Here is an 18,574-nt window from a genome sequence, read left to right as displayed (position 1 = left end):
ATAGTGAAAGTTCTACGGAGAGACCACACACGGGTAGAATCCCTTATAAGTATTTCAATGTTAGAGTGGTTGATATTTAATGGTCAACGGTGCATTCAACACGTGTATGAAATCTAGTCTACGACCCTGATATTACAATGTCATGAACTCGTCGCTTTAGATCACAGTATGTAAGAAATGATAGTAATACAAGAGCATGCCAGATAGCAAACGAGAGCGGGAGAGAAGATGGAAGGATATAAAAAATTGCCGGATATCAAACACATGGGCAGGAGATAAGGCCATAGACCAGTAAGTCAAAACAAAAACTCGAGCTAGCATGGGAGTACAAGCAGTCAATGCCTGTGAAAAGAAAAATCCAAACCGCGTAAGATTCTAGATATATGGCGGACTACAGTTTTTCTCTTGGTAAGAGTAGCGGTGTCATTGGTAGATGTGTGCTTTTTCAGTCTGCAGATCCCTTTTGAACTGGAGGTACCGCTGCCGCCACCAAGGTCGACGACTGCAGGGCCGGGAAAAGTGTACGAGTCATTTTGGCTGTCGGAGTAAACCTAGAAAACGTTTAGACAAGGCGGCGGTATGAAAAGGAATCACACGTACGTCGATGAGGATACCAGGATCAGTATCCTTGTAGGCTCCAGGCAACTGCACGAGATCACTGCTAGAGGGAGTACCGGTGCCAGAACCTCCCACTTTGAGCTGAGTACACGAAGCGTAGAACTCTGCACCTCCTTCTGCTTGGGCGTTATGAAGAGCGATTATCTCATGGCGAATGATGTAGCTGCCAGCAGCGAGATTGCTTGGAAGGGTAACCTGGGCGGCCGCACCGTTCACTGCACCAGGTATGTATAAGAATAGTGTAAGGAAAAGTGGGAATTGCACACGCACTGAGAGCCGCTTGTGCCCATGTTCCGTCTGTCTTGCCAGCTTCCTCAATCTTGAACCATTCCGTGCCCTTTGGATTGTAGTCAGCGCATGACTGGTCGCCGCAATTGGTCAGGTAGGTCATCATAGGCCCGACATTATGAGGCCACTATCAGGTTTTTTTTATTGTATTTAGAGGAATAAGCTCTTCGAATACCGAACCGATGGCTTACCGCTGACCCGCTGGCACCTGTCCACAAGAACGAAATGGAGCTTCCAGGATTAGCATTAGCGACTTTGCTAGCTGCAAGGGCACCTGGCCCACAGGTAAGGTCGGAATTCGTTGCACCCTTTATGGGATCCTGGGTTGAGATTTCGCGGGTGATTCCATCGGTGCTGCCGGAAGCGACAGCGGGACCAGTGTATACTGTGCCGTCGATGGTGACCTTTTGTACGTATCCGTGGGCGGCGACGTAGGAAAGAGTAGAGAGGAACGGGATGAAAAGGGATGCCTTCATTGATTGAGAAAAAGGGTATAGTCAGCGGATTGTGGGTATCGCAGAAGAGAAGGATGGAGGAACGGTAGCGCGTGCCGGTGAAAGTCCGGGGTGGGAAGTGACGCATGTTGATGGGGTACGTGCATGTCGAAGAAACCACGATCGTCGGAGTGCCGTGTAATTGTTCAGTCGTCCGGTGACTAGTACTGTGTTCTTTTCTCAGCCTTCTTAGCTAACATCAAAGAACTAATCTCATGAACAATAATAGATGAGACGGGAGAGAACTCGATGCATGATACGGTCCGTAGCGGCGAAGATATGTATAGCTTTTCTCTGCTTTAAATAGCTTTGGCTTCATCACACGCTGTTTCCTACGCATCACGGGCGCTGGTTGATCTCTACTCGTAAAATAACACGATGCTGAACAATGCGGTTCCTTTGAAGACTTCCTTTGCAAAATCACTGACAGCAGACGTTCATAGCAAGATCGAGGAAGTTGGCAAGTTGAGACCATATTTTTAGCTAACATCAAAGATCTCGACTCCTGGTCGGTGTTGCGGTAAATCAATACAAGAATGTACTATGAGCATGAGAGAGATGTAGAGGGTATAAAGAATAAAAGGGTATCAGAACACGTAACAAAACATGGACTAGCATGTCAAAGCACAGGCCAGCGTGCGATCATTAAGGTGCGTTCTAGCGTGTTAATGCCTGCGAGAAAAAATATTCAAACCGCGCATGATTCTAGATATATGGCGGGGTCTAGTTTCCCTCTTGGTAAGGGTGTCGTTGGTAATCGCGGGCTTCTCCAGCTTGCAGCTTCGCTTTGGCACGACAGAAGATGAGCCGTCGGAGGCGGGTACGGCACTGGATGAATGCTTTCTGGTGGAGGTGGTAGAAGAGACGGCAGTGGGTATGGCACTGGACGAATGTCCGTTGGTGGAGGTAGCGGAAGAAGCGGCGCTTGAGCCGCTACCACCAAGGTCGACGACTGCAGGGCCAGGGAAAGTGTACGCGGCATTCGTGTTGGAATAAACCTAGAAAATTGTTTGTCAAGCTGGCACGATGAATAATTGAAGCCATCGCACTTACATCAACAAGAATCCCAGGATCAGTGTCGCTGTAAGCTCCAGGCAACTGCACAAGATCACTACTGGGGGGAGTACCAGTACCAGAGCCCCCAACTTTGAGCTGAGTGCACGAAGCGTAGAACTCGGCACCTCCTTCAGCCTGGCCGTTCTGAAGAGCGATTATCTCGTGGCGGATGAGGTAATTTCCGGCAGCGAGATTGCTTGGGATGGTTACTTCGGCGGCCACACCATTCACTATGTCATGTATGAGATAGTGTGAAACGATAGCGATAGGTAATCGTAGACGTACTGAGAGCGGCTTGCGCCCATGTGCCGTTGCTAGTCCTTCCGGCTTCTTCAATCTTGAACCATTCTGTTCCCGTTGGATCGTAGTCGGCGGATGACTGGTCGCCGCAGTTGGTCATGTAGGTCATCATGGGTCCGACATTATGGGGCCACTATCAGGATGGATGAGCTCGGATTACCGAACCGATGAGGCGGATACTCTACTTACTGGTGAACCGCTAGCACCGGTCCATAGGAAGGAGATGGAACTTCCAGGATTGGCATCGGCGACCTTGCTAGCTGCGAGGGCACCTGGTCCGCAGGTAAGGTCGGAGTTCGTAGCACCCTTGATAGGATCTTGGGTTGAGACTTCGCGGGTGATTCCATCGGTACTGCCAGAACCGACTGCGGGGCCAGTGTATTCTGTGCCATCGATAGTGACCTTTTGCACATAGCCGTGTGCGGCGACGTAGGAAGCAGCAAGGAACGGGAGGAAAAAGGATGGTTTCATTGTGTTAGGGGAAAAGAAGATAGCTGGCGCAGCAAGAAAAGACTGTCGGTGTTGAGGAAGACGAGTTAAGGAAGGTGAGGTGTTAGGGAACGGTTGCGCGCGTTGGGAGAGGTTGTGGGGGGAGAAAGCCCTTTTAAAGCTGAGGGATTGGACATTAGGTGCGTGTATGTGGGGAGGAAACCGTCATGCATTACGGTCCCTGCAGGTGTTAGGTACCAACATGAGAGAGACGTGGGAGCGTCGTGCAAGTGTTCAACTGTCCGTGAGTTTTCTTTGAGAAGATTCGCTCTTCTTAGGGTCCCCTGCGCAGAAACGAGCTGATACCAGGATCATGGATAACGGTGCAAAAGCCGAATAGACATATCTCACTCGAGAGGATGGGAAATGAGAAGGACCTTCAAGGAAAGGTAAGGATGGTAATAGAACAGGGATCATATAAAACTTTATCATTTTCAAAAATAAAACCTTCTCTCATGTTCCCTACCGAGAACTTGGCCTAGTAGAAACCCGTTTTTAGAGGACACGGAATTTCCTACTATGCGTCCACAAGCGATAATTCATCTCCGTTTATTAAGTAAACATCACGTTGCTTGACCAGAGTTCGGGTCCTAATTAGATGTCCAAGTAGAAAAACTTCCTACGATGGCCTTGAACGCCTCGTAATATTGAAAAATTTCCGTCCTAATGTCCAGCGTAACGATACCGGGTACGACCTATTCATGATGAGCGATTTACTAAAGTAAAACAAGCGTTCGCACCTTGGGTTCAATACTAGCTGCTCTCCCTCCCGCGGACTCGGATACGATTGTTCGATCGAACGCAGCAACTGCGAGCTGCGCTTCTGGGTTTAAATGTCTTCCAGCTCCAGATACATGAAAGAGGACGATGTCGTTTTTCTGGCGATCAAACATGCACACGTTCGTCTGCGCGTTCCAGGCTGACTAGAGCACATCTCCAACACCGCGCAACACTGTAGATTTTTGAAGATGATTGTGATCTGAAACTCAAAATTGAATGTGGCCGGATAAATTTTGGATGTGAAGAAGTACGATGGTGAAAAACAGAGTTCTATAGACGGAGGTGTGAAAGAAGGTGAAAGAGCAATCCAGTAGCGGCAGTTGCCGGGTCCCCGATTCTTTCCCTTGGGCGAAGAAACGGCATGTACATGTATATCCGCTTGTTCAAGCTGCTCAATAGAGTGGTAATGCAAAAAGCTCGCTCGGCGGCTGCGCCGCCAGCTCGCATTTTGCACAGTCTAAATCTAATCACCTGAGTGCGCTCCGTTCGATGACCTATACTAAGATTACAAAGAACGATAAAATTTCCGGCATTAAAATTGAACTCATTGATGAATTGTCATTTCACACTAGAGGCCCTGAGGAAGGTGAACGTAACTCAATCTGCCATCTAGTATGCAAGAGATCACAAGTTGGTGGGCATCTGAACAGCATCTTATAATTACATGCCCTATGCACCTGGCACCATCACAAGAAAAAAAATATTCAAATCTCTAATACTGCGCACCTCATGCCATCACAAGGTCGATTAGTCCACAATGAACACATCACAACATTCATCAAACTGTTACATGGCAGTAAAAGTCTGACCATGAAAGGGTATGTACTTCCCAAAAACCAGACACAACAATCAGCACACAGTACTTGCAAGTTGCAGTTGCTGTAGCAAAATGTTCTGATCTGCAGGTTTGCATCAACACTGAATTCTCTCGCTATATCAAATCTACATGATGTAACAGGAAACTCCATTGAAGATAAGCAGATGCATAATACCACAACGCGTTACCAGAGCGATAGCACTGAGGCAGATTTTTGCAAGATTTTTATTAACCCGCTGGCGGCTGAGTGGGGCTGTAGAACAGACAGTAGTTGAGGGCATCTGCAGTCACAGAGCAGAAAAAGGACAGTGAAAGTAGGAATCACTTGCGATGTGCAAGCAAAAAAGGTGATAGTAGGTGAGAGGAAATGAAGAGGAAATTGATGTCGACAGTTTTCCGACCAGCCCGCAAACCAATAGGAAGTGTTCGGAAAGAAAGACTTCTCAGCCACAGCGGCAACCGCTCGGCAAATAAGCCGTTGCGTGCCGGATGATCGCCTATCACCAAAAATTACTAAGCCGACCCCGAGTATAGCCCCTGTCCAGACAGTTTGGCACGTTTCCTCATTCTTCGGAAAGAATCGGGAATGGTCACGGTCACATGGGATTTTGATGTTTAACGCATCATCGATGCACCATCCTCAAATTTCAATTATGCTTGTTGTCAAGTACTCTGTCATTCACATGAACCACGCTCTCAATATCGAAACTGGAGACTCAAATATCAAGGGAAACAAAAACAAGAATAGTCAAACTATGGATTTCGGACTCGTAAATCCGCTGCAGCATGGCAGCCTACTCGGTTGCTGATGATGATGCCTCGACCGTTGCGGTAGCCAAGATACTCTCAGAGGCCACAGACGACTTGATTGCTTGCTTTCCATCGACAGTGAACTGGTCAAAGGGATGAGCAAGGGAACCCTGCAGGACAACGTAGCATCTTGAAATCTCACATGGACAGGATCATCCTGGGAACCACGCTGAGGGACCGGCTGAAGGACCTGGCGGGCACCAATAAGGTGACCTTTGACAACACCGGTGGTGATCGCGCCGACCGTTGCAGAAGCCGAGATACTCTCAGTAGCCACAGACGACTTGCTTGCGACGTCAGCGAACTAGTCAAAGCGATGAGCGAGGGAACCCCGCACGACAACGTAGCATATTGAAATCTCACAGTGGCACCATCATCCTGGGCACCATGTTGAGCGACCTGGCGGGCACCAACAAGGAGACCTTTGACAGCATTGGTGGTAAACGTGCCAACCGTTGCGGTAGCCAAGATACTCTCAGCGGCTGCAGACTTGCTTGCGACAACAGCGAACTAGTCAAAGTGATGAGCGAGAGAAACCCGCACGACAACATAACATCTTGAAATCTCACAGTGGCATTATCATCCTGGGAACCACGTTGGGCGGTCGGCTGAATGACCGGCTGGTGGTTTGCTGCTGAATCGATGGAATCGGCCTGGCGGGCACCGACAAGGAGACCTTTGGCAACATTGGTGGTGACCACGGCGTCGTTGGCTATTGCTCTGTTCACGTCCTGTGAGTGATTTGCGTCACTGTTCTGTTTTCATATGCGGAAGGAACATAATTACCTTGAAGGTTCTAGGGTCATGGTCGAGCGAATCCAACTCCTCGATACGGACATGTGTATTGCCTGATGATGGTCATCAGTAGGAATACAAGGTAGGAGGTAGTTATCCTTACCATTTCCAACTGCACTCCTTGCGTAGCCACCACGGTGAGGCGCCGCTTCAACGGCCAAAGCAGAGAAACAGAGTCCCAGCAAGACAGCGCAAAGAGCCTTGGAAAACATTTCGACAGCGCGATAAGAACAGATTCAATGAACTCGATGCGTTGAGAGCTTGAAAGTAAAGAGGGAAGATGAGAGCACGATGTCGGCGGTCTTATATGTACTAGACTACGGAGAAAGCTTTGGAAGCGATGATGTTGCTGCTACCCTCAATATGCAATGTAGGGTGCCCTTGTAGGGTGTCGATCGAATCTTCTTGACTCATAACGTCGCCGATATTGAAGTAGACCCAGACGACCTGGATGGACACACATCACTCGGCAGCAACCGTGCTACCCAAGGCGCGCCGGCGGATTTCGTCTTTCCCTTCCACCGCTACCAAGCATTATTGTTCTCAGTTCGTCCAAACGGGTCAATGTGTGAACACATAATAGGAACCACAAGTTTTCTTGTATTGTATCCATCGTCAACCTCCGTTACAAGTGTTCCCCAGGATTCAAGGTTCAATCCCATCGTCACTGCAGCCTTTGTTCTAGTAAGTCTCCAGGCGGAGATTAAGAGCCTCCGACTAACACCCAGGATGCCTAAGAGCAGCCCCATCATGTCATGTCAGAGCGTTAGGTCCAGCCATACAGCAGGCCGAAAGACACCACGCTTGAGTCTAAGAAGACGTAAGGCCTTGCAAAGATCTGCACAAAGCGCTCTCCCAAGAATCTCCGCAGGAAAGAAAGGTAGTCCGCCGATGTGAGGAGTTGAGGAAAGAGATGCTGTCGTATTGTTGGACCCTGTAGACGAGGATCATAAGTTGGTTATTAATCCCCATCCTTTCTTCCTTGAACAGCATTTAACGCCTCGCACGATTGGCCCTCGTCCAGAAGTCGGAAGAGAACTCGACCTTAGTTACTCATGAGGATTGGCTCTAGGTACGTATACCTGCCCGTCCGCCGATTTTCTGTTCGAGCCACGACCAAGACAATGGCCAGTTTCCGACACCAAATCCGCCGAGTTTTCATGATTACGAGATGGAGGTCATTCTCGCGCATTTGACGTGTCCGCAAATACGCCGTACAGTGACATCGGACAACTGTGACTGGCATGGAACCTGTCGCAGAAGGCGCTCTCTGTTCTACACAATGTTGAGAACCCCAAGCCCTCGGGTTTGGTTACTAGTGCACTGTCAACTACCCAGGAGCAGCGTGGTAGACAGAAAATAGCTGGACTCCCCGACACGATGGGGGTGAAGTTCCAGTTAGAAGATGGCACGACGCCAGAAGAATATGCACTTCGCGATACAGGTGTTGCGCACATTTTCGACTAGTACGAGAGAGACGTAGGAGTGTCGTGGAAATGCTCAGTTGTCCGTGGTTTTTTTCTTGTTCGAAACCTTGTGAAATTCCCCTGGACAGAAACGAACTGACACCAGTATTATGGATAACGGTGCAATAGCCGAACGGGCGTATCGGTTGTCGTGAGAGGATGGGAAAAACGAGAAGAAACTCCGCAGAAGGATAAAGATAGAAATAGAAATGGGATCGTACACGACCTTGTCATTTCTAAGAATAAATCATTCCTCGTTTCCTAATGTTGTGCCAAAAACCTGGTAGACACCCATTTCTAAAATGCACGGGTTTTCCCACTGTTCGTCCACAGGTGGCGGTTCATCTCCGTTTATTAAATAAACATCACGTTGCTTGACTAGAATCTGCGCAGAAAATGACAGTCCAACGATGGCCTTGAATGCCTCGTAACATTGAAGAATTTCCATCCTAGTGTCCAGCGATTTCATTCCCTTCCGATATGGCCTACGGTATGTGGGCAGAAACGATGATAGGCTCGGGAGGGAAGAGACCGTGACGCACGCTGTGAACAAGGGCGAAGGTCATAGAGATTTTGAAAACGTGGAGGATGTGTTGACCATGATGTTACCGGGTACAACCTGTCTATGATAAGAGATTTACTAAAGAGAAATAAGCGACTCACACCTTGGAGTCGATACTAGCCTCTGCCCCTCGGATACGATTGTTTTGATCGAACGCAGTGATTGCGTTTGCGACGAGCTGCACTTCTGGGTTTAAAGGTTCTCCAGATCCAGATATACGAAGGAGGACAATGTTGTTTTGCTGGCGGTCAAGTATCCACACGTCCGTCTCTGCGTTCCTCCATTCTCCACAAATAAGCAATGGAATATCCATATGACTGCGAGCGACGCGAGTGTAACCAGTATATACTGTTCGTTTGAAGAGCTCCATTGCGAAATCATTGACGGCCAACATTCCAGCGGGAGCTATAGCGAGATCCAGGAGGTTGACCAGTTCTACGTTCCGGGCTGAGACGCGTCCTGAACATCACGGTAGGATGTGGCAAATCTTGTATGCCAAAGAAGGTTGCGGCGTCTTCAAGGCGAATATGGATGTTGTAGGCGTCTAGGTCGTATCGAGTCCAGTTTTGCGGAACGAATGAGGTTTGCCATGGCGGTGTATAAACAAAGACGCGCTTTAACTCCTTATGTCAGTACCTCGCTTCTTCCTTGCGCTAGCAGAGCACAACGGTCACCAAGTCTACCTTTCATCGGCGAAATACCTTTATCTCACCCCAAATGCCACCGTCGAAGAGCTTCGCAAATGCGTACAGCTAGAACACGACATGTCTTGCTATCAGTGCCATTCGTCTCGCCTCACCGACGCGTGGAAGTGTACGCTCAGTGTAACGAGCCGGCCTTTGGCCCGGTCCTTACCCTTCATTTCTCCCCCTCGTTGTCGCTCCACACGCTCCACCGTTCTCGACGCATTCGATAGGATCTATTTGATATTAGCTAGTAGTATATAAGAGCTACGTACTGCTGTAGTAGCTCGGGTTTTTCGCAACGACCAGCCTTTACACCTGTCACACACTGCGTGAAACTCCTTCGTGAGAGTACGTGACTTTCGCCACCCTCTCATATTTTTGACAGCTCCATTGGCTGTTTCTCTAGGGCTTCGCACCGTACTGTATATGGTATACAGCCGTCAGCTCCAATCCGTCGACGGCGTACCGGCCGTATGAGTACATCCGTCACGGCCGTGTGTATGGCCGTATGTAAGGAGCTGGGCTTGGTAGGTCAGACTAGCATAAGACTATACCATGTAGTCATTAAAACATACCTAGCTTGTTTTCTGATACACCTCAACATCGTCACCCTCGTTGGAGAACCGGTTCTCACTATAAAGAAATACCCCTAACAGGTGTACAGTTGCATCATCAGTCCCAAGTACGCAAGAACACCTCTAAATTAGTCTGCAATGGCCTGGAAATAAATGGTAATGAAAGGTATTACTTTGTACTTAGCTTCTGAGCCCCGAGGGATAGCTAAATTTTACTCCCCAGTGATTCAGGGCTACATACCGTACACACAGCCATCAACGGCCGTCAATACGGGTGCTTCTCAAGCCCTCGATGGTACGGTTACGGTACCCGTACGATGGCACCCGTACAACCATATTATATGGTGACGGTGCGAAGCCCTATGTTTCTCTGCTTATTTCTATATCTCTCTCTCAACTACATCTGCGCTTTTTTCTTTAAATCTCTTTCTCTCTCTCTTCGTTGATCTCTGGAAAACTGAGGCTTGATCACCTGAGGCCACTCCGATTTTGACACTGTACCTTCTGTATACCTACTAGGATGTCTCGTTATGCCTTGCACAGCCGCCGCAACACTGTTGCAACAGGGCCAGCCTTGCCAAGGGTGGAGAGTCCTTTATCCGAGTTATCTGGTGAGCTGTCCCCAGATATCCGTAATACTAAAATCCCGGCAGAATCCAGCACTGCAAGTGCTCAGGGCTCTGCTCCTGGTCCAGCTGCGAGCCGTGTTCCAGCGTCTGGCAACGCCGTGCTGAGGAACCCTCCTTCTGCTTATGTACAAGCAGAGGAGGAGAAATCATCTCCTTCTGACTCGGAGGATGATGAGGATGTCAGTTCCCAAGGGAATCTGACTGCTGCGGGTATTTCAAAGAAGAATTTGTCTCGTAGTAATGTAGAATATGATGATGAATCTGATACATCTAGTTCTAGTAGTAGCATGGAATCCGAGAAAGCATCTAGTAAGACTGATGCTGAGGAACCTACTCCCCTTCAACTGGCAAGGCCTGCAAGGCTTCGTTGTACTCAGAGTCTGGATGACCTGAGTAGGAATGCAGTTCGCTTTAAGGAGCAGCATAAAGCAAAGAAGCTCACCAAGGAACAAGCTTCTACAGTTAGGGCTGCAGAACGTAATCTGACTGCCGAGCAGTGAGAAATCCTGGCAAAACGTCAGGATAAGGTTGCTCAGAAGCAGGCTCGCAACCCACCTGAAACCCATAATGCAACGCCAGGCCCAAGCTCATATGTTGTGAAGGGAACATTTGCCGATCGTAACCAGGAAGTTGATGATTCGGAATTGGACATTGAGGCTCAACATGAGGCGCTCAAGAACTGGAACCAGGTCTGTGATGAGATCCAGGAATCACTTGATGGTCATCAGGATGAACCTGAACCTGAAACGCACCATGAGGATGGATTCGCAAAGTGTAACGAGCATGCCGATGGAAACCCGACTTCCACTCAACCCAACAAACCACAGCCCAGAATCCTACGGATTCCGATTTCCAGTTTCTATTTCATATTCCATTTCATATTCCATTTTATATTTCACTTCTCCATTACAATTTATCAATAGCCCAACATCAGTAGCAAACATGTCATTGGACCCCATCGGCTACCGAACTGGTAGAATACATCCTCTGACAACCCTAGAATGTAGACCACTCCGAGTAGGAACTAGATTGGACTCCTAACTAGTATATAAGCCTTAGAATTACACTGTAGATACTCAGTTCGAATATCAACTTGGTTCAGCCCAATCTCTCTCTCTCTGACTCTAAGTCTAACTCTCGTTCTCCAGTCCGCGGAACTCCGATCCGTTGGACTTATCTCTTACCTCGTCTCTGCCACTCCATGGACTTCCGTCCGTATCCATCTTAGGGCTTCGGCTCAGGGGTGACGTTGCTAATAGCTTCACCTACGCCCGACGCATCCTGTGGCATTCCGCTACATGCACTTACTGCCGCAATCCTATTGGCACGATCCTAACAGTATATTCGAACTCAAACCCTTGAGTCGAAATTTCTCCTAACCATGTCTTCTACTTTCACTGTTCCTCCAGAAACCAGCCACAACTCCACAGGTCAACAACCGAACCTACACCATGGACGATATCCCTGCCTCTGCTTCAAAAGAGGGTCCCCTTCTCTTCGGATCGGATTCTGCCCCTCGCCAACAATCCTGTAGGGAAACCTACCTTCACAGTGGCTTCACTGCTCGCCAATCCGATGCTAACCGATCGCCTAACCCCTTCCTAGCCCAGTGATCAGAATCCAATGGCTGGGGCAAGTATTGAAGCGACCCCCTGCGGAACCCAACTACCTCTCTGTTCGATGATATCCCAGGTCGCGATGACGACGACGACCAAGGTTTGGAAGATGGGGAATTCCCCCCTCACACGCCAATGAATGGCCACGGAAACCCATCGGGAAATCCTGGTGGTGGCCCACCCAATCCTGGTGGCCCCGGAGGTCCTGGTGGTCCTGGTGGTCCTGGTGGTCCTGGAGGAGGACCCAACAACAATCCTGGTAACAATCCTAATCCTCCCAATAACGACGCCCAGATCCTCATTCAACTCATGAATGTCCTCCGCAGCGTCTCTAATGCTGTCAATGGCAATCGACAACGTGCGGTACGCACCAAGGTCAAGGAACCAGATACCTTTGACGGGTCGGACTCCCGAAAACTTAAGGCCTTCATCGTCTCCCTCCAGTTGAACTTCAATGACCGTCCCGACGCGTTCCGATCGGACACGGCCAAAGTCAACTATGCCATCTCCTTCCTTTCCGGCATCACACTCGACTGGTTCAAACCGGATATCCTCCACCCTAATCACCACAACCCTCCTGCCTGGGCATACTCCTATGCCACCTTCCTTTCAGAACTCCGAACCAACTTCGGCCCCTTTGATGCTGTCGGAGATGCCAAAGATGAACTCGAAAACCTTCAGATGCGCGACGGAGACCGCATCATGAAGTATATTGTCAAATTCAATCAGTATGCTGCCATTATTGGCTACAGTGACAACTCCCTTCGTCACGCCTTCTACTGTGGCCTTTGCTCCCACATCAAGGATGATATGGCTCACCACGGGAAACCCGATAATCTCCGTGATATGTGGAATCTCGCTCAAGAGCTCGACGCTCGCTACTGGACTCAGAAAGCCGAAATCTCCCGAGAAAATCGCAGTAACCCATCTTCCTCTTCCAGCAACAGCAACAAGTTGAAAGGCTCTAACTCTTCATCTCCCAACTCCAACTCCGCGAACCAAAAGTCCTCCCATTCAGGCTCCACAGGATCATCTTCGTCTTTCCCCAACAACTCTTCCTCTTCCAACCCTAAGCCCTATGCTGACAAGCTAGGCAAAGATGGCCATCTTACTCAAGAAGAAAAGGACCGCCGTCGGAAGAATAACCTCTGCATGTTCTGCGGAGGTAAGCACAAGACCGAAGATTGCAACAAGCGCAAAGCTGTGGCCTCCGCTCAGGGCTGTGCAGCTGCAGCTACTCCTGCCCCTACTCCCGAGTCCACTGCCTCTATTGAAACGGTTCCGTCAGAATCGGAAAACTAGAGAGCAACCCTGTATCCTCCGCACTAGGACAGGGTTGTGTTGACTGTCACAGTGCACTGGAGATCGTAACCCTCAATGCTGCCGCTCTTTCCAATCATTCCCTAACTGTCTCTCTCTCATCTGAAGTCGGCTCCAGGATCGGAGTCCGACGGTTCATCCATTTCTACTATCCTTTGTTTTCTTGCACTCATTGATTCTGGCTCTAGCCACTGCTTTGTTGATTCGAAGTATGTTGAGGATCACAATCTCCTTACCAAATCTATCCCACCTGTCCAACTTCGGCTTCTCGATGGCTCCATCAGATCTCACATCTCCCAATCCATTTCCCTTCCAATCTGTTTCCCCTTCCAGAGACATCCTTCCTATTGACTTCTATGTCACTCGTCTAGATTCATCTTGTAATGTTGTTCTGGGATACAACTGGCTCTCCCGCTACAATCTGTCGATTGACTGGGTAAAGCACAGTATCACTTTCCGTTCATCATTATCGGTTGTTTCTTCATCAAGCGCTTCTGCGGCTGCCGACACACATGTGCCAGTCCGCTCGGACTCTTCCAGTCCAATCCAACCATCCCAATCATCATCTTCCACCCCAAAATCGAGATCCCGACGGGCTCCGCCAGCCTTATGAACCTATCTATTCCTACCCTACCATTCCTTCCTTTGGTGCTTCGGCCGCCCCCAAGATATCTATTATTTTGGCTGCCGCTTTTGTCCGAGCTTGTGCAGAAGAAGGGAGCTCAGCAGTTCACATTGCAGCCTTCTATGCCTAGTGTTAATGGCAAGGCTACCTCCGCGGTACCCTGCTAACTTATCCGATGTCCCACCGGAGTACCATGAATTTGCTGATGTATTCAGTGATTCCCTTTCTGAAAAGCTCCCTGAGCATCGCCCTTACGACCTCAAGATCAATATTGAGGAAGGCTCCACCCCTCCGCTCGGACCCATCTATTCCCTTTCTGAATCCAAACTAAAAGCCTTACGCGAGTTTATTGATGATAACGTCCATAATGGTTTCATCACTCCTTCCCGCTCTCCGCACGGAGCTCTGGTACTGTTTGTCAAGAAGAAAACCGGTGAACTTAGACTCTGTGTAGATTATCGTGGACTTAATAAAATCTCTAAAAAAGACCGTTACCCTTTGCCCCTCATTTCCGACCTCCTCGATTCCGCGCATTCTGCTCGTCTCTACACCAAGCTAGACCTTCGTCATGCCTATCATCTCATCCATATAGCCGAGGGTGATGAATGGAAAACCGCTTTTTGGACTCGCTACAGCTCCTTTGAATGGCGTGTCATGCCATTTGGACTCACCAACGCTCCCGCGGCTTTCCAACGCTTCGTCAATGACATCTTTTCTGATATGCTCGATGTATCTGTCATCGTATACCTGGATGACATCCTTATCTACTCCGACAATCCCGAGGATCACCAAAAACACATACGCGAAGTCCTTCGCAGACTCTGAGCCAATGGCCTCTACTGCAAGGGTTCCAAATGTGAATTCCATCGGGACTCCGTCGAATATCTTGGTTACATCCTCTCGCCCAAAGGCTTACACATGTCTGAAGACAAGGTCAAAGCTATCACTGACTGGCCGGTTCCATGCAAGGTCAAGGATATCCAATCCTTTCTTGGCTTTGCTAATTTCTACCGCCATTTTATTCACAAGTACAGTGAGATCGTCCTGCCCTTAACACAACTCACTCGCAAAGGAACTCCATGGAAATTCGACGAACAATGCCTATCCGCTTTCAATGAGTTGAAGCAGGCTTTTACTCATGCTCCTATCCTCACCCACTGGCTTCCTGACCGTCAACTGGTTGTGGAAACTGACATGTCCGACTATGCTATTGCTGCCATCCTATCCATTTACCTAGAGGATGGTGAGATCCACCCCATCTCCTTCTTGTCCCGGAGTCTCCACGGTGCCGAACTCAACTACGATATGCACGATAAAGAGCTTCTAGCCATCTTCGAAGCTTTCAAATACTGGCGCCACTACCTTGAAGGCTCTGCGGAAGCCGTTGACATTGTTACAGATCACAAGAACCTTGAGTATTTCTCTACTACCAAGGTCCTTACTCGACGTCAAGTGCGCTGGTCCGAATTCCTCTCTCAATTCAACCTTGTTATTCGGTTCCGACTGGGTAAACTTGGTGGGAAACCGGATGCCCTCACTAGATGATGGGACGTCTACCCTAAAGAGGGGGATAGTCAATATGCTCAAGTCAATCCTCACAATTTCCGACCTGTTTTCACTCAAGAACAACTCTCCGCTTCACTCCGCGCTACATTCCTTGAAGGTCCTGTCTTACATGCTAGTGCTATCATGGACATCGACAAGCTCCACTCTGATATCAAGAATGCACAGCCGTTGGATTCCGCTGCCACCGAAGGCTTCTGACTCGCATCTTCCCCTTCCAACTCCTCTCGGTGGTCCGTGGATGAATCAGGACTACTACGTCTTGACAGTCGCATTTATGTCCTGGACTCCGATGATCTCCATCTTCGCGTTCTCCAAAACAATCACGACCACATCTTGGCAGGTCATTTTGGTCAAAATAGGACTCTCGAACTCGTCCAACAGAATTACACCTGGCCACAGATGCATGAATACGTTTGCCACTACATTAAATCTTGCACTACCTGTGGACGTAACAAAACACCTAGACACCGCCCTTTTGGCTTACTCAAACCATTGCCGGTCCCAGAACGCCCGTGGGATTCCATCTCCATGGACTTCATCGAACAATTACCGGATTCCAACGGATTCACTGCTATCCTTGTAGTGGTCGACTGCGCAAGTAAGCAAGCAATTTTCATTCCTACTCATGATACCATCAACTCCGAAGAGCTCGCTCGGTTATTTGTTAACCATGTGTTCGCTAAACATGGCGTCCCCAATCATATAACCTCTGACTGTGGCTCCGAATTTGTCTCCCAGTTCACTCGCGCTCTTGCCAAAGCCTTGGATATGGAGCTTCACTTCACTTCCGGATACCACCCGGAGGCCGACGGTCAAACTGAACATGCTAACCAAACTCTGGAACAGTACATCCGCATCTACTGCTCCTATCAACAAGACAATTGGGATACCTTACTACCCATTGCCGAGTTTGCTTACAACAACGCTCCCAATGCTTCCACCGGAATCTCTCCATTCTTTGCTAACAAAGGCTATCATCCCAATATCACCGTACATCCTGAACGTGACATCGCCTCCGCTTGGGCCCATGATTTCATCGTTAACCTCGATGAGCTCCACCAATTCCTTCGAGATGAAATCACTTATGCTCAGTCCCGTTACAAATTACAAGTGGACAAGTGGCGGTCCCCGGCCCCTGACTTTAAAGTAGGTGACAAAGTCTACCTCAGTTCCAAACATATCAGAACTACTCGCCCTACTGCGAAATTCGCCGAAAAATTCCTAGGACCATTCGATATCATTGCTCAGCCAGGATCCCATTCCTTCACTCTCAAACTCCCATCGGACCTCCGCTCCATTCACCCTGTGTTCCATGTCTCCCAACTTGAACCCATGGAGACCAATACTATCCCTAACCGTACCCAACCTCCACCACCTCCAGTTGAAGTCGATGGTGAAGAACAGTACAAGATATCTCAAATCCTCGACTCTAAACTGGACCGTTGGTTCCGCTGTCCACTCCTATACCGGGTCCAATGGTTGGGTTATGAAGGTACCGATGAAGAGTTTGCCTGGATCCCCACTACAGAATTCTCCGTGGACGAATATATCAAAGACTTCCACCAACGTTACCCAGACAAGCCAGGACTGCTATCCAAAGTCACCATCCGCAAAGTCTCCCTCAAACCCTCGCCCATTGCTTCTTGACCTACTCATAACTTATCGGCTCCCTACGGTTCCCGCTCCTCGAATTTCAAATCAAATCCTGGAAAACTATTGCAAATTACCTTCCTAATTGGGAACAGAACCCATCGGATGCCTCTTTCTTGCTTTCCTTCTCCCTCTTACTCACTCAAGCCTACAAGCCAAGATATATATATATATTTATGCCCATCGGGGCCCGCGCTTTCAAAATCCGTGTACAAGACAACATCCAAAAAATATATACAAGTCCAAGAAGGGCGCCTAGGATTCCGCGCGCACCAACTCTCCCATCACCACATCCTCGTCCACCCTATCTTCCCTTCCACTTCCTTCCTTCTCCTCATCACTCATGACAATAAGCTCCAGCTCATCCAGTGCCGGAACGCTGATGGCACCTGCGCCTGGGCACATCTCATCCCTCCTCTTCTCCTCGGGATCCAATTCCCCTTCAGAATCCTCTACCAAAAACTCATCCGCATCCTCCAATGTTATGGTTTATTCTTTTCTTTTTCTTTTCTAACGTATTCACGCTTACTCTATGATGCGATTCCTATTGGACGTTCTCACAGTACTATTTTTAGTCTAGCCAACGTGTATTTAAGCAGAGCCTCAGCTGGTCTAAACCCCAGCTTCGGCTAAGGTTTAATCTACCTACCTCAAAGCTCCCCGTTTTGTGACTATCTAAGTTCGCGACTGGCTCTCTCCCATCTACTTTGACCCCTCCTGTATCGACCACCGAAGTGCGAGTGGCGATCTCGAGGTGATCTAAGTCGATAAGAGTTAGTGGCTAACATTTAGCCAAAGCTCGCCAACGTTGCCCAGCGTCACTTCTAAGAAAGAGCGCTGCTCAACTTTTATGAACCGAACTCCTCTTGCCCGACCAGAGAGGTCATCGCCTTGCGTTCGTGTGGACAATCTCATGATTGTTAGCGCACAGCGAGCGGACCAACGGAAAAGGCACTTATCCCAAAATTCATCCGATACACATCCTTGTCGCAGTAGCCCTTTGGGTTACTCCCTTTGACCTACTGCTCCAAGCCGCAGTAATTGCCTGGGTTTTACCCCACATCTTCAACGACCCTATTTTCGCAGTTTTAACAACTGTGTTCCTTACCCTCGCCCTTATCCGAATTTGTATTGCCGCACCGCTTTTAGCAGGACTGCTAGTAGCACTGTACGGTGGATACTTCCCTCTCGTCTAAAGGCACAACGAAACTATTCAACCTATCCTTAAAGTTAGCTTCACTGTTAGCAGTCATACTGTTAGCACTGACTGACCCATCCTTTGACGACGATACCTCGTTGATGACCAGCCCCGTTTACGAGACCGACCTCAACCTGATTATCGCGACCCTCGCTGCTTTAACCATCCTCGCCTTGGCCATCGTATGGTCCACCGTGGTCGTTGGATTATCTCAAAAATAAATCCGCGAACGGA

At 48.9% G+C, this 18,574-nt stretch overlaps 5 protein-coding genes across 5 annotated transcripts; 1 reads left to right on the top strand and 4 right to left on the bottom strand.

Moving 5' to 3' along the window:
• Nucleotides 1-36: 36 nt before the first annotated feature.
• Nucleotides 37-1,490, bottom strand: EV420DRAFT_1006656 (glycosyl hydrolase family 61-domain-containing protein). The gene is made up of 4 exons (XM_060465286.1): nucleotides 1,098-1,490; nucleotides 889-1,033; nucleotides 601-833; nucleotides 37-551 (listed from the first exon to the last, which is right to left on the bottom strand). The coding sequence occupies exons 1-4, from the start codon at nucleotides 1,380-1,382 to the stop codon at nucleotides 336-338; spliced, it is 879 nt and encodes a 292-aa protein (XP_060324988.1). The 5' UTR covers nucleotides 1,383-1,490; the 3' UTR covers nucleotides 37-335.
• Nucleotides 1,491-1,977: 487 nt separating this feature from the next.
• Nucleotides 1,978-3,353, bottom strand: EV420DRAFT_1006654 (glycoside hydrolase family 61 protein). The gene is made up of 4 exons (XM_060465285.1): nucleotides 2,946-3,353; nucleotides 2,742-2,889; nucleotides 2,454-2,686; nucleotides 1,978-2,398 (listed from the first exon to the last, which is right to left on the bottom strand). Exons 1-4 carry the CDS (start codon nucleotides 3,225-3,227, stop codon nucleotides 2,066-2,068), a joined length of 996 nt encoding a protein of 331 aa, XP_060324987.1. The 5' UTR covers nucleotides 3,228-3,353; the 3' UTR covers nucleotides 1,978-2,065.
• Nucleotides 3,354-5,720: 2,367 nt separating this feature from the next.
• EV420DRAFT_1006627 (uncharacterized protein) lies at nucleotides 5,721-6,835 on the bottom strand. Its single transcript, XM_060465283.1, has 4 exons — nucleotides 6,551-6,835; nucleotides 6,439-6,500; nucleotides 6,016-6,383; nucleotides 5,721-5,956 (listed from the first exon to the last, which is right to left on the bottom strand). Exons 1-4 carry the CDS (start codon nucleotides 6,657-6,659, stop codon nucleotides 5,791-5,793), a joined length of 705 nt encoding a protein of 234 aa, XP_060324986.1. The 5' UTR covers nucleotides 6,660-6,835; the 3' UTR covers nucleotides 5,721-5,790.
• Nucleotides 6,836-8,189: 1,354 nt separating this feature from the next.
• EV420DRAFT_1006637 (uncharacterized protein) lies at nucleotides 8,190-8,893 on the bottom strand. The gene is made up of 2 exons (XM_060465284.1): nucleotides 8,579-8,893; nucleotides 8,190-8,532 (listed from the first exon to the last, which is right to left on the bottom strand). Exons 1-2 carry the CDS (start codon nucleotides 8,867-8,869, stop codon nucleotides 8,476-8,478), a joined length of 348 nt encoding a protein of 115 aa, XP_060324985.1. The 5' UTR covers nucleotides 8,870-8,893; the 3' UTR covers nucleotides 8,190-8,475.
• A 1,363-nt stretch (nucleotides 8,894-10,256) lies between these two features.
• Nucleotides 10,257-10,758, top strand: EV420DRAFT_1484698 (uncharacterized protein; the record flags this gene model as incomplete). The annotated part of the gene is made up of 2 exons (XM_060470110.1): nucleotides 10,257-10,575; nucleotides 10,640-10,758. The coding sequence occupies 2 exons, from the start codon at nucleotides 10,257-10,259 to the stop codon at nucleotides 10,756-10,758; spliced, it is 438 nt and encodes a 145-aa protein (XP_060324984.1).
• Between the last annotated feature and the right edge of the window lie 7,816 nt (nucleotides 10,759-18,574).

Source organism: Desarmillaria tabescens, assembly GCF_030435595.1.
Source record: "Desarmillaria tabescens strain CCBAS 213 chromosome Unknown EV420scaffold_55, whole genome shotgun sequence".
NCBI lineage: Eukaryota > Fungi > Basidiomycota > Agaricomycetes > Agaricales > Physalacriaceae > Desarmillaria > Desarmillaria tabescens.
This window is presented reverse-complemented; position numbering and strand designations above follow the sequence as displayed.